This window comes from Echinops telfairi, unplaced genomic scaffold (genome assembly GCF_000313985.2).
Source record: "Echinops telfairi isolate 266 unplaced genomic scaffold, ASM31398v2 ScPeMD7_3533;HRSCAF=4204_0, whole genome shotgun sequence".
NCBI classification, from domain to species: domain Eukaryota; kingdom Metazoa; phylum Chordata; class Mammalia; order Afrosoricida; family Tenrecidae; genus Echinops; species Echinops telfairi.
Genome location: NW_022107431.1, coordinates 78499389 through 78511665, shown reverse-complemented (window position 1 = coordinate 78511665; position 12277 = coordinate 78499389). Strand labels below are relative to the sequence as shown.

At 35.5% G+C, this 12277-nt stretch overlaps 1 protein-coding gene across 1 annotated transcript in view; it reads left to right on the top strand.

Annotated features, from left to right (window-relative positions):
* Positions 1-12277, top strand: part of ASCC3 (activating signal cointegrator 1 complex subunit 3) — a 365946-nt gene that overhangs the window by 118855 nt on the left and 234814 nt on the right. The window contains exon 12 of the mRNA XM_045294314.1: positions 11730-11906. Within this exon, the coding sequence (XP_045150249.1) occupies positions 11730-11906 (177 nt within the window). The remainder of the gene's footprint in view (positions 1-11729; positions 11907-12277) is intronic.

The window sequence follows — 12277 nt, the reverse complement described above, 5'->3', positions numbered from 1 at the left end:
TGTGATGAATTTATGAGCCAAAATCAATTGATTTTTAAAAAAAAGTTTGTGGGAAAATGTATTATTTTCATTCATTCCATTTTGTCACGAACTCTTTCAAAGTCCCTTATATTCATATGAGAAGTTTTGCAAAAGAGTCCAAGATAGATAACCACCTCAGAAACAGTAATTGGAGTAATGACTCCCTGAGGGTATGGGAAGGGGGATCTGAAAGCAATGACTGTCAACCCCACTCAAGGGGAAAGAACAACAATTTTACATTGGATGGTATAAGTTATAGCAAAAAGACCCCAATAATAATTAGAATAATACATAATATATTAAGAGATAGGGGGTGGGATAAAGAAGAGCTGATATCAAGCAGTACAAGAACATAGAAAGTGTTTTAAAAATGATGATGGCGGCAATTTTGCAACTATACTTGATCTAATAGAAATATGGATTGTAATAATATCTGTAAGAGCTCCTAATAAAATGTTTTTAAAAATGTCTCTTTCCATCTGTGGTAGTTACATAATCCGGTGTCAATTTGGGATTTGAGAGGATTAAGAGCGAAGGGGTGGAGTCTAGTCTGTCAATCGGGTCATAGCCAATGAGGCCTCTGTGTGGGCATGGCCTTCCCCTAAGGATTCTCAGAATTCTGATATTTCCTCCTTGGAAATGAGAGACATCCTTTCTCTACTTACTCCCTGAGAGATGCTCTACTGATAAGACACATGGCCCTACACTGATAGACCCAGTACCCTGGGAACTGGAGGAACCTCGTGGTGACCCCTGCCAGCGCTGAGATGCTTTCACCGCCGCTGGATCCACAAGACTTTGTACCCACTGGCTTGTGATCTTCCTGAATTTGGCATCATTGCATGTGTTTCTTGAGTCTAAAGAGGACTTTATAGATTGGTTTCGGACATATGGGCTAATATTGGACTTATGGACTTGATCTGGACTGGGCTGGGATGTTTTTCTCAATATTCAATTGCTCTTGTATATAGACCTCTTATGCACATATGAATCCCCTTGGATTTATTTCATTAGTCCACCCAGACTAACGTACTATCTCATTGGACTTACTACCTTATTGTCATCATCTGAGATCAGACTCATGCCATTTCTTGCCCACAGTACCCATTTCTAAAGTAATTTTTCCGCTCGTCCTCCTTTCCAAACTATTCTTCATTCCATCAGGGTAATTCCTTAACATAAAAATTAAATATAGTCTTAAGAATTTATCATTCTTTCTACTCTGTGAAACCTCACAGTGTAATGACAGTTAACGCCTTCCTGGTTATAGTTTTGAAATACTCCTTTTGCTAGTTTTCTTTCCTTTTCTTTGACATTTTCTTGATTCATACTTTTATCTTTTTTTCCTAAGCTATTGTAAAATTTTCCTAACTGATCTCATTATTAGTAGTCCTAGTAGTGGTGTTAAGCGAGCACTGCACTGTTTCCTGGGGCTGTGTATATGGGGGGATAGGGATGGGTGGGAGGGTTGTCAAACTATTTGTTCCCATAAAGATATATAACCTCAGAAACCTGCATAGTGTCACTATGAGTCAAAATCATGACAGTGATCTCGCTGTTTTTGACTTGTGTTGGCTCTTCACTTTGGCTTCTCCATGATACTGCCAAATTAAGATTATATGTAGTTTCTCACTGTCACATTCATAATCTTCAGTGGCTTATTGTTTGTTAGTTTAAACATGTTCAATATTTTCAGAACATAGAGCTGATCTAATTTTAACTTGTATGTATCCTCAGCACCATAGATTCTAACTTCACAAAATTATTTGTTCTTTTCCAACTGCCTTCTGAATGCCGAAGAAAATCATCTACTGCCCCTCTTTCAGAATTGATAAAGCTTATTTACAGTAGAGGGTGTTATTGGTTATGAAATTAAGAGTTATAAATGCAACTTATAATGCAGTCTTCATCATTCCATATGTACATATATCTATTAAAAATTTAATCAAGCTCAAAATGATTTTTCCATGAAGTCTCTTCCATAGCTACCCAAGCAAAATAGATTAACAATTTCGTGTGTGTGTGTGTGTGTGTGTGTGTTCCCTTTGTACTGCCTTCTTTGCATATTTTTAGCATCGTAGCCCTCCTTATGGCTTTACAACGTTCTGTAATTTATTTTATCTTCATTCATCCCACACTTAAAGTTAATCTCCTTGACTTAATGTCTATCTGGTTCTCCTTATATCTTCAGAATACTAGAACACTGCTTTGTAACTATTTTTACTAAAAAGCAAACTTAATTTTTTCTTGTGTTTACCATTTGTTCCCAGTAGATGGAAGTATTTCACATAACAGATCAGCCTTTGTAACTGATGTTGACGCACATGGAATGCTATTCCAATGCTATGTAGATCCTGTTTGAGTTCGGAATTGTTTAGTGACATTAATGGGTAAGCTCCTAACACCTAATAGAGGGAAATTTGAAAAACATGAAAGTATAAGAAAGCTGATATCTATTGCATGAGAGCCAGTCAAAGTATTGCTGCTAGAGTTTCCATTTATACCTGTGTTGGTTAATGCCAAACAGAACCTGTTAAAACATGTTTCTGCAATTAGTGGATGGCCCTAAACAAATTCGCTCAGGGATATATTTGTTAGAGTCTCATCAAGGAGTTCCAATCAAAACAATGACTTTTTAAAAAAATCATTTTTCTTGGGGGCTTGCACAATTCTTATCACAATCCATACATACATCCATTGTGTCAAGCACATATGTACATTTGTTGCCCTCATCATTCGCAAAACACTTGCCTTCTACTTTAGCCCTTAATATCCGCTGCTCATTTCCCCCCTCCCCCTCCCTCATGAACCCTTCATAATTCATAAATTATTGTTTTGTCATATGTTACACTGTCTGACGTCTCCCCCGCTCTCTTCTCTGCTGCCCATCCCCCAGGGAGGAGGTTATATGTAGATTCTTGTCATCGGTTCCCCCTTTCTACCCCACATTCCCTCCACCCTCCAGACATCGCCACTCTCACCACTGGTCCTGAAGGAGTCATCTGTCCTGATTCCCTGTGTTTCCAGTTGTCATTGGTACCAGTGTACATCCTCTGGTCTAGCCAAATTAAAACAATGACTTTTGAGGGAATTTGCTGGACCAATTAAATTCAAGGCAGAGAGGTCAGTCGGCTCAGCAACTCTTTTTTTTTTTAAATTTCATGGGATAATTTTGATAGATTTTCCTCAAAGGGCACAGGACAGTTATGAGGACTTATGAAGAAGTTTTAAGACAATACAAAAATGAATTATTGATAAAAAGAAAGTTGCAGTGGAGAATATTTTTCATCACAACAAACAAGGGCTGTCTGATGAGAATTTCTTTGGAAAACCTAACTCCATCAACTTTACAGCCCTACTTTTGTCACTTCAGACTTTTTTCTTCCCAAAACTCGTAGAAGAGTTAAAAGGAAAATAATTTGATTCTCTCAAGGATGTTTTGATGTATAAATCAGAATTCAGAGTTCTTCAGGGAGACCTTAAAGTGATAATAATACTGCCTTCAGAAGATCGACCTTAACGGAAAAAAATATTGAGGAACTTCTGATTTTGAAATTTTTAAGATTTCTATGTATTATAATACTTTTTTACTTACTCATTTTAACCAACTTTGAATTCTTATTGGCTTTTTTTGAAACTAGGCTTACTCTTGGAGAGTATGTAGACTCTGTCAAAACAGATTTTATGTAAGGAAAAAAAGTAGTAAAATTTTATTACTTAATATTTAATGCAAATATATAAAAGGGGGCTTTGAAAACATCATGGAAATTTTCCATTATCTTATAATTCCATTTTTTCCATTAACTTAAGCCCCGTCATAAGTATTATCTTGAACTTGTAGTTTTGGTTTAGGACATAAATCCCAAATTATCCCCATTTAAATATAACATATTTCTGTAACAAGCTTAACTATGATGAGAATAAGATTATATTTTTAGATAAAAATGTTTAATTTGTGTTAGCAAAAAAAAAATGAGTTTTGTATTTGTCAGTAGTGTAGGATGTATATATTTGTTTTTTAATTTTCATACTGACAAATAGAAAACCAAATCAGGTATCATCAAGTTGGTCCCAGATCAGAGCAACCTTATGTGTGTGAGTAGAACTGGATCAGCATAGAGTTTTCATGGCTCTGACCTTTGGGAAGCAAATCACCAGGCATATGCGCCCAGCACCTCTGGATGGATTAAACTGCCATTGTCTCCAACCTTTCAGCTAATAGTCCAGTGTTGTTTGTACCACCCAGGAGAAACTCCTTGTATTTAATGGTAAAGCTAAAACTAAGCTTAGTGCTAACTCAGTTCCAACTCATGGTGACCCTAGAAGAGAAGAGAACTATTCCTTAGGGTTTCTGAAACAATAAATCCTTATGGAAACAGACATCTTCATCTTTGTCTCTTGGAGCAGCTATAAGGTTTGAACCTCCTATCTTGAAGTCAACAGCCTGATGCTTTTAATCTGCTGCACTGCCTGGGCTCCTTTTATTTCACATTAAAAGACCTTTAAAAAAAAAGAATATTATATTTTAAAATAACAATTTTAAAACAAAATATTTTCCATTGCTCTCAAATTACCATCTGAACTACGTAGTATTATGATTTAAATCATTTTGAATAATGTATAAGAGGGATACCCAAAAAAAAACCCTGGAATTGTGCTGGGCAGAGCACAGCTTTCATAGCATGCATTTTTACCACCAAGTGAGCATTGAGCAACTTGCTCTGAGTTAGTGCACCCTGTGGCTTCACCTGGGAAGGTTCTCTCTGGTCACTGAATTTTTCCCTAAAAGCAGTTTCACTTGACCCTCATTTTTTGTGATGTCCAATTTAAAAGAACTGTGTAGCTGTGAAATTTTGTTTCCTTCTTGGGAAAAGTGCTGCAGAAAGTGTTGTGATGTTCTTACAAGGACAGTGCTATGGGAAAAACTCAAGTGCATGTGTGGTTTTCTTTTTTCAAAAAAGGTGAAATGTCGATTGGTGGCACACCTCCTTATAAAAGTCTGTGAGCTTCCTGAGTCAACAAAAATGTTGACTTGTAGTACATTTGGAATTCATTCCACCAGGTCAGACTGTTAATCAAGCTTTCTATTTAGAGATTCTGAAAAGATTGTGTAACAAAAAGGCCTGATTTGTGGCAGACCGGACAGGTTTTGCCACCAGGACAATGTACCTACTCACACAGTCATTTCCGTGCACCTGTTCAACAAAAGACAACATGCCTCTCTTGCCCCACACACTTTACTCACCTGACCTCAGTCTGTGTGACTTCTTTTTGTTTCTGTGAATAAAGAGGGACATGAAAGGACAGTGATTTGACGTCATTAGAGAGGTGACGTGAAAAACAAGGGAGGTGCTGTCAGCTATCCAAACAGATGAATTTGAAAAATGTTCCAAGGATGGAATCACAGATTTGAAAAATGTATTAAGTGCAATGAAGAGTACTTTGAAGGTGATAAGGTTGTTGTTGGGTAAAAATATTTAGATACATAGCTTGGGGGGTTGGGAGGGATTCCAGGGCTTTGGGGGGTACCCCCTCCTATTGTGAATGAAATTCTTGCATGATAACTAAATTGTCTTTTCTCATTATAACATATGGGTCTTTTCCCCCTTATATGTAACTTGCTCATTGTGGGGTTTGATTTGAATTTTTACTCAATATCCTTAAGATTTCTCTTGTGAAACCAAATTCTTAGTAGGATGTATATATTTGGGTTTTTTTTAGTTTTCATACATCTCTACAATTTTTTGATTCTCTCTTTGTATTTCTGCAACTGATTCCTACCTGTATGTAAGGATCTATATTTTACTGTTGTATTTTCATTGCCTAAAGTTTAAGCTCTAACTTAATGTTAACGGATAATTCTGAGAATATCAATATTATTTTAGATTAATGTATTCATACCAATTTAGGCATGCTGGATTTAGTAGCTTAGGACTTAGACTTAAGAATTTAGGAGCTTCTCCAAAATATTACTGCAGTCAATAGCAGCTTCATGGGATCATAGAATATATGCTAATAATCCAGTAAATAGAAGTTTGTGGCCACTCGTTGTATCTTTTTGTGTGCAGTACTTTGTAATCAAATCATGTGACCTGTCCCATTTTTAGATTTAGGAGTTACTGATTTGTAGCCTTTTTCACTGGAATGTTTCTAAGTAAGTGGTTCTCAACATTCCTAATGCCACAACCCTTTAATACAGTTCCTCGTGTTGCGGTGACCCCCAACCTTAACATTATTTTCCTTTCTACTTCATAACTGTAATTTTGCTACTGTTATGAATCAGGTGACCCCTGTGAAAGGGTCATTCGACCCCCAAAGGGGTTGCAACCCACAGGTTGAGAACCACTGCTGTAAGCTATTTAATGTAAATGCCTATGTGTATTTTCAATTCTCTGTATCCACTGAATCAAGATTGTATATTATGTCCTGACAAGTCAAACATAGAAACATCACTTAACCTCTTTAAGCAACCATTTCCTTCCAATGTCTCCCACCATTCATCTTTTGTATGTCCTAATTGTTCCAATCCTGTAGGCTTTAAACTTCCTCTTTTTTCTGTTTGTTATTATTTCCTGATAATCTCTTGAATATTTTTACTGTAGGGAGGTCTTCTCTCACTGCCCCACCCATGGGAGAAGTTCCTCCCATGCTTTCCTCTCGTTTGATCTTCTGTTTTACGTTAATCTTGGTGTTTGATATTGATATCTGCAAACCTAAACCATCAGTTTGTGTGTTTCCAGTTGTCTCCACCTGCTAAAATATCAACCTTTTTTTGAAAGACACTGCTTTATGTACTATTATACTTTAATTCTAAGAAAAAAGTATTTAGGTACAGCCTGTCGATTTACTAATGACATGATTGACAGAATCCTCTATGACTTCACTTTAGAAAGGAATATTTATTAAATTTTTATAAAAATTAGACAGTTTCTCCATTTATTTTTACCAATATTGTTTGGATATTTTAGGACTGTTCTTTATTAGAATTTAAAGAATTATCATAGCTTAAATTTAAGATTGAAAAATTCTGAGAAATTATTCATATGAAAACTATCAAACACGGACTTGAGATACATTGAAAATTGATGTTTGCAATGCAAAAGTTGGAAATAGAGATCAGTAATTGGAAAATACCGCTTTGATGATATAAACTAAGCTGGGGAATCCCCTGATAGAATTTTTAAGACCAACCACTTCCTCATTTCAAATACCCTTTCAATAGCTTACACAGCAAATATAGTCTTGAACCTCACTAGATGAGATATACACGAATCAAATTGACTACATCTCTGGAAAGAGACAGTGGAGAAACTCAAAACCATCACACCCTTTGTCTGCGAGATTGGGTTGAAACTGAAGAATATGAAAACAAAATCCCAAAGAACCAAAGTACAACATTGATAATAAGTTAACCAAATTAGAGACTGTCTCAATAACAAATTTGAAGTATGAAAGAACTAATATCAGAAGACCTGATGAGTTGTGTGATGACATTAAGAGCACCATACTACATGAAGCAAGCAAAGGTCATTAAAAATAAAAGAACGCAAAGATCAAAGTGGATATCAGAAGAGAATCTGAAACTTGCTCTTGATCATAGCTCAATAGCTGAAGCAAATGGAGGAGATCTTGATGTCAAAGAACTACAGAAACTTTCAAAGGGCAGTTCCAAAAAAATAGTCTAATGAAATGTGCAGAAACCTGGAGTTAGAAAGCCAAAAAGAAAGAATATGCCCAGCATATCTCGAACTGAAAGAACCGAAGACAAAACTCAAGCCTTTAGTTAAAATAATGAAGGGTTCATTGGGCAAAATATTGAACCAGGCTGAAAGCATCAAAAGAAGATGAAAGGAATACCCAGAGCCACCATACCAGAACTGACCACCGTTCAACCATTTAAAGATGCAGCATATGATCAAGAACTGACGAAATCGAGCTGTGCTGAGGCATTGTGAAAAACACGGCTCCAGGGATTGATGGTATTCCAATTGAAATGTTTCAGCCAGCTAAGGCAGTGCTGGAAACACTAGTTCGCGTCAGCTAACTAGCAAAGATCCAGATTTGTGCCCATTCCAAAAGTAAGGTAACCGATAGAATGTAGAAAATATCAAATAATATAATTGATATGATCTGCAAGTTAATTTTGCTAAAGAAACGTCAAGAATGGTGGCAGTGGTGCATCGATAGGGAGTTGCCAGAAATTTAATTCAGATTCAGATAAGGATGAAGAATGAGGAGTAGCAAATGGATCTTGGCTGAAAGCAGAGAATTTCAGAAATAAGTTTACTTGTCTATGCAAACACATTTGACTATGTGAATGAAAGAAAACTATGAATAACATTGAGGAGAATGGAAGTTCCCGAACACTTCATTGTGTTCCTGGGGTACCTGTCCTTGGACCAAAAAGCAGTCATTGAAACAACATAAGGGTATACTGCATGGTTCCAAGTCAAGAAAAGTATGCATCAGGGTTGTAGTCTTTCACCAGATTCAATTGATCTGTATGCTGAGCAAATAATCCCTTGTTTGGACTACGTGAAGAAGAAGGCAAATAACTCCTTGTTTGGACTATGTGGAGAAGAAAACAAAAAGATTAGAGGAAGGCTCAAAAGTAGTGGTTCTCAACCTTCCTATGTAATACCACGACCCTTTAATATAGTTCCTCATGTTGTGGTGGCCCCTTTCCACCATAAAATTATTTTCTTTGCTACTACATAACTATAATTTTGCTACTGCTAGGAATCGGGTGGCCCCTGTGAATGGGTCTTTTGACCCCCAAAGTTGTCACGACCCACAGGTTGAGAACCGCTGCCCTAAAGTAGACTGCAATATACAGATAGCAGATAACAGCTGTGTTTGCTGAGGGTGAAGAATACTTGAAGAATTTATTGATATGGATTAAAATTAATTACAAGGAAAACAAAAATGCTCACCACTAGACCAATAGAAAACATCACAATAAATAGAGAAAGATTGAAGTTGTTAAGAATTCCCTTTTACTTGGATCCACAATCAACATTCGTGGAAGCAGCTGTCAAGAAATCAGATGACCTGTTGCATTGTGCAAGTGTGCTGTACATGACACTTTACAATGTTATAGATCAAAAGTGTCATATAAGTTTGAAGGTGCACCTGACCTAATTGATGTATTTGTATGTGAAAGCCAAATAATAAGACTGGAGAAGAATTGATGCATTTGAATTACGGTGTTGGCAAAGAATATTTTAAAATACCATGAATTGTCATAAGAACAAGCAAATCTCTCTTGAAGGAAGTACAGCTAAATGTTCTTAGAAGCAAGCATAGTACGACATCATTTCTCATACTTTGGGCATAATTGGGTGACAGACCAATTCCTAAAAAAGAGCATTGTCCTTGGTACGGAGAGGATCAGCAGAAAAGAGGAAGAACATTAACAAGATGGATTGTCACAAGTGTCTGAAACAATGCCTCAAACATAACATTGTTAGAATGGCACAAGGCTGAACAGTTCTTATGTATATCGGGTCATTGTGAGTCAGAACTGACTAGTGTGCTGCCACCTAGTGATTTGTCAGTGATTGGAGGAGGGAGACTAAAGGCAAATTGAGTCTTTGGCGTCACTCTTTGTAGTAAACAGTGAAAGAAAAAAAATCATATACCAGAGCTTTTCATGTACAGCTATAGATATGATTCAAAGGGCAAATTATACTCTAAAATGAAACTGGAATGGAAAAAATGTTAGAGTGTTATAAAATAAAATTCAAATATTAGCTAATTCTTAAGCCAAATGCTTCAAAGAAAGCAGACAGAAAAAATAACGTTGAAAACAACATTAAATACAAAATACATACTAATATCAAATGCTAATTTCCTTTTTTAAGAAAAAGCCAAATAAAGAAATCACTTAACAGTCCTATTCATAAATAACTAGAAAATCTATGAGTAAAATAATTTTAAAGTGATAAGTAAAACTTACTACAAAATGTATAGACACTTGAAATATAAAATACTGTAAACTATTATAATTGAATTTGCCAGGAACAGAAGACAATGGGAACCTAATTGAAGGAAAATTGAAACTGCTGAGTGCTCATTAGCATGAAACTGCATAAACGCCTTTGCATGCTTTGTCTTACACTAGCTGGTCTCTGCTTCATTTTCCAACTAGACCTTCAGTCACCCTCTGTTCCCCAATTCAAACCACTAGCTTGTCCTGCTAAATGTGTTGTTACCTTAAACCTGACTGATGCCTTGCTCTAAATGCTGTTCATCCTTTCGTCCCTGCCTTTTAGGCTTCTTTTCCTCACAATATCAGTAACTATTATCTCAAAATGCCTTCCTTGATATATTTATTCAGGTTTAAGTAGTATTTTCTTATGTGCTATTTCCTGTTTTTCAAAGAAGCTACTATTCAAAGAAGCTAAGCGGTTTTCTCTTTCATTAATTTACATATTGACATTGAGTCTTGTTTCTACTGGTATTATTCCTAATAAGAAGAGCTTATCAAATGATTTGAAAAAGTTAATGTTACTAGAAGGTGCCAGTTACAAAGCAAATTAGAATATTGTACTACCCCAATAAACACAATCAAATGACTTTATATATTTTGGGTAGTTTGTCATTTTTTCCCCTAAGTTTCATTTATTGATCTATACAACAAAACATTCTCTTTTATGACTTATTATAAAATATTAAATTATTTGCATGTAATATGTTACAGTTAATTAGGGAATATATGTATTAATGAAATAAATCATTGTTTTGGTACTCCAGACTGGACATACTTTATTCAAATACGATATTCTCTACTCTTGGTTACTGTGATATACTAAAGGGAATAATATGTTATAATTAAAAAGCTATATACTAAGTAGGCAATCTCTACCAAGGGAATGAAAACCCTGGTTTCTTAAATGTATCTTCAAAAGTTTGAAAAAAATTAGTTACTTGGAAATAATTTTTCATTTTATATATGTATATATATCTGCAAATATTTAAATGTAAAACACTAGAATTATTTACCTTAATCTTTTTCTAGCTATTTTTAAAAAGAAATTTGAAATTACTGGTCTTACGAATGAATAGCTAGTATTTTTAACTCCTTACATTACATATTGGTAAAACTTACATTAAACCATATTATGTTGTGTTTCCTGTTACATTTTTTAAGGCATTTTAAAGGAATTAGAAGGAATTTTTAGGGAGTTAAAAGAAAAAGAAGACATACTTAATGAAACTTTCCAGTCTAAGAAACTTATACTGAAATCATATTTATAATTTCAGCGGTCCTCAAACTTTTTAAACAGGGGGCCAGTTCATTGTCCCTCAGACCCGTTGGAGGGCCGGACTATAGTTAAAACAAACAAACAAAAAAACTATGAACAAATGCCTATGCACATTGCACATATCTTATTTTGAAGTAAAAAAACAAATGGGGCAAAAACACCTGGTGGGCTGGATAAATGTCCTCAGCGGGCTGGATAAATGTCCTCAGCGGGCCGCATGTGGCCCTCGGGCTTTAGTTTGAGGACGCCTGATTTACATCATGCCAGATGCCTGGTTGATGTCAGTTTTCATATTCGCAGCTCTTTTAGATTATGTGGGGTTCTTCTGCATTTGTCACTTTATTTGGAATATCTTCATACTCATTAAATCTTACTTTAAACTCAATAAAAATCCAGATAGGTTGAACCTCCCTCATCCTTTTATTTAAATAACCCGTGCAGGTTGAATCCACACAGAGTATGATAAGAATACTTGGACTCTCTGCAACCTTACCGAACTACCTCGATGTTGCTACATTTTTACACGTCAATCCCTACATTGGACTCTTCTTCTTCGATGGCCGTTTTCGACCAGTGCCTCTTGGACAGACATTTTTGGGGATTAAGAGTGCAAACAAGGTAAATACTTGTTTTAATAAATACCCTTTTTTCCCCCAAGAGTATTTTTGTTGATATATTGAATATTTGTAAGGGAGTATAGCCTCCCTTTTCTGTGGTGTTAGATTTACCATCCTGGAAAAATCAATCACACTTTCTTAAATTAACTGCTTTTCCAGGAAGTTGCTTGCAATAATTTGTATTGCTTTATTCACTGTATATTTTGTATTCTCAGCCACTATAAGCTTCAAGAAGTTATTTTGATATTATTGAAAGCGACTTTGATATAATAGACTCTAACCAAATTGTATGTATTTTTATATATTTATTTTTTAAAATATATGTAGTGCCTCTTTTGCAATTATGCAATACTTTCATGATAGTAGCTGCTA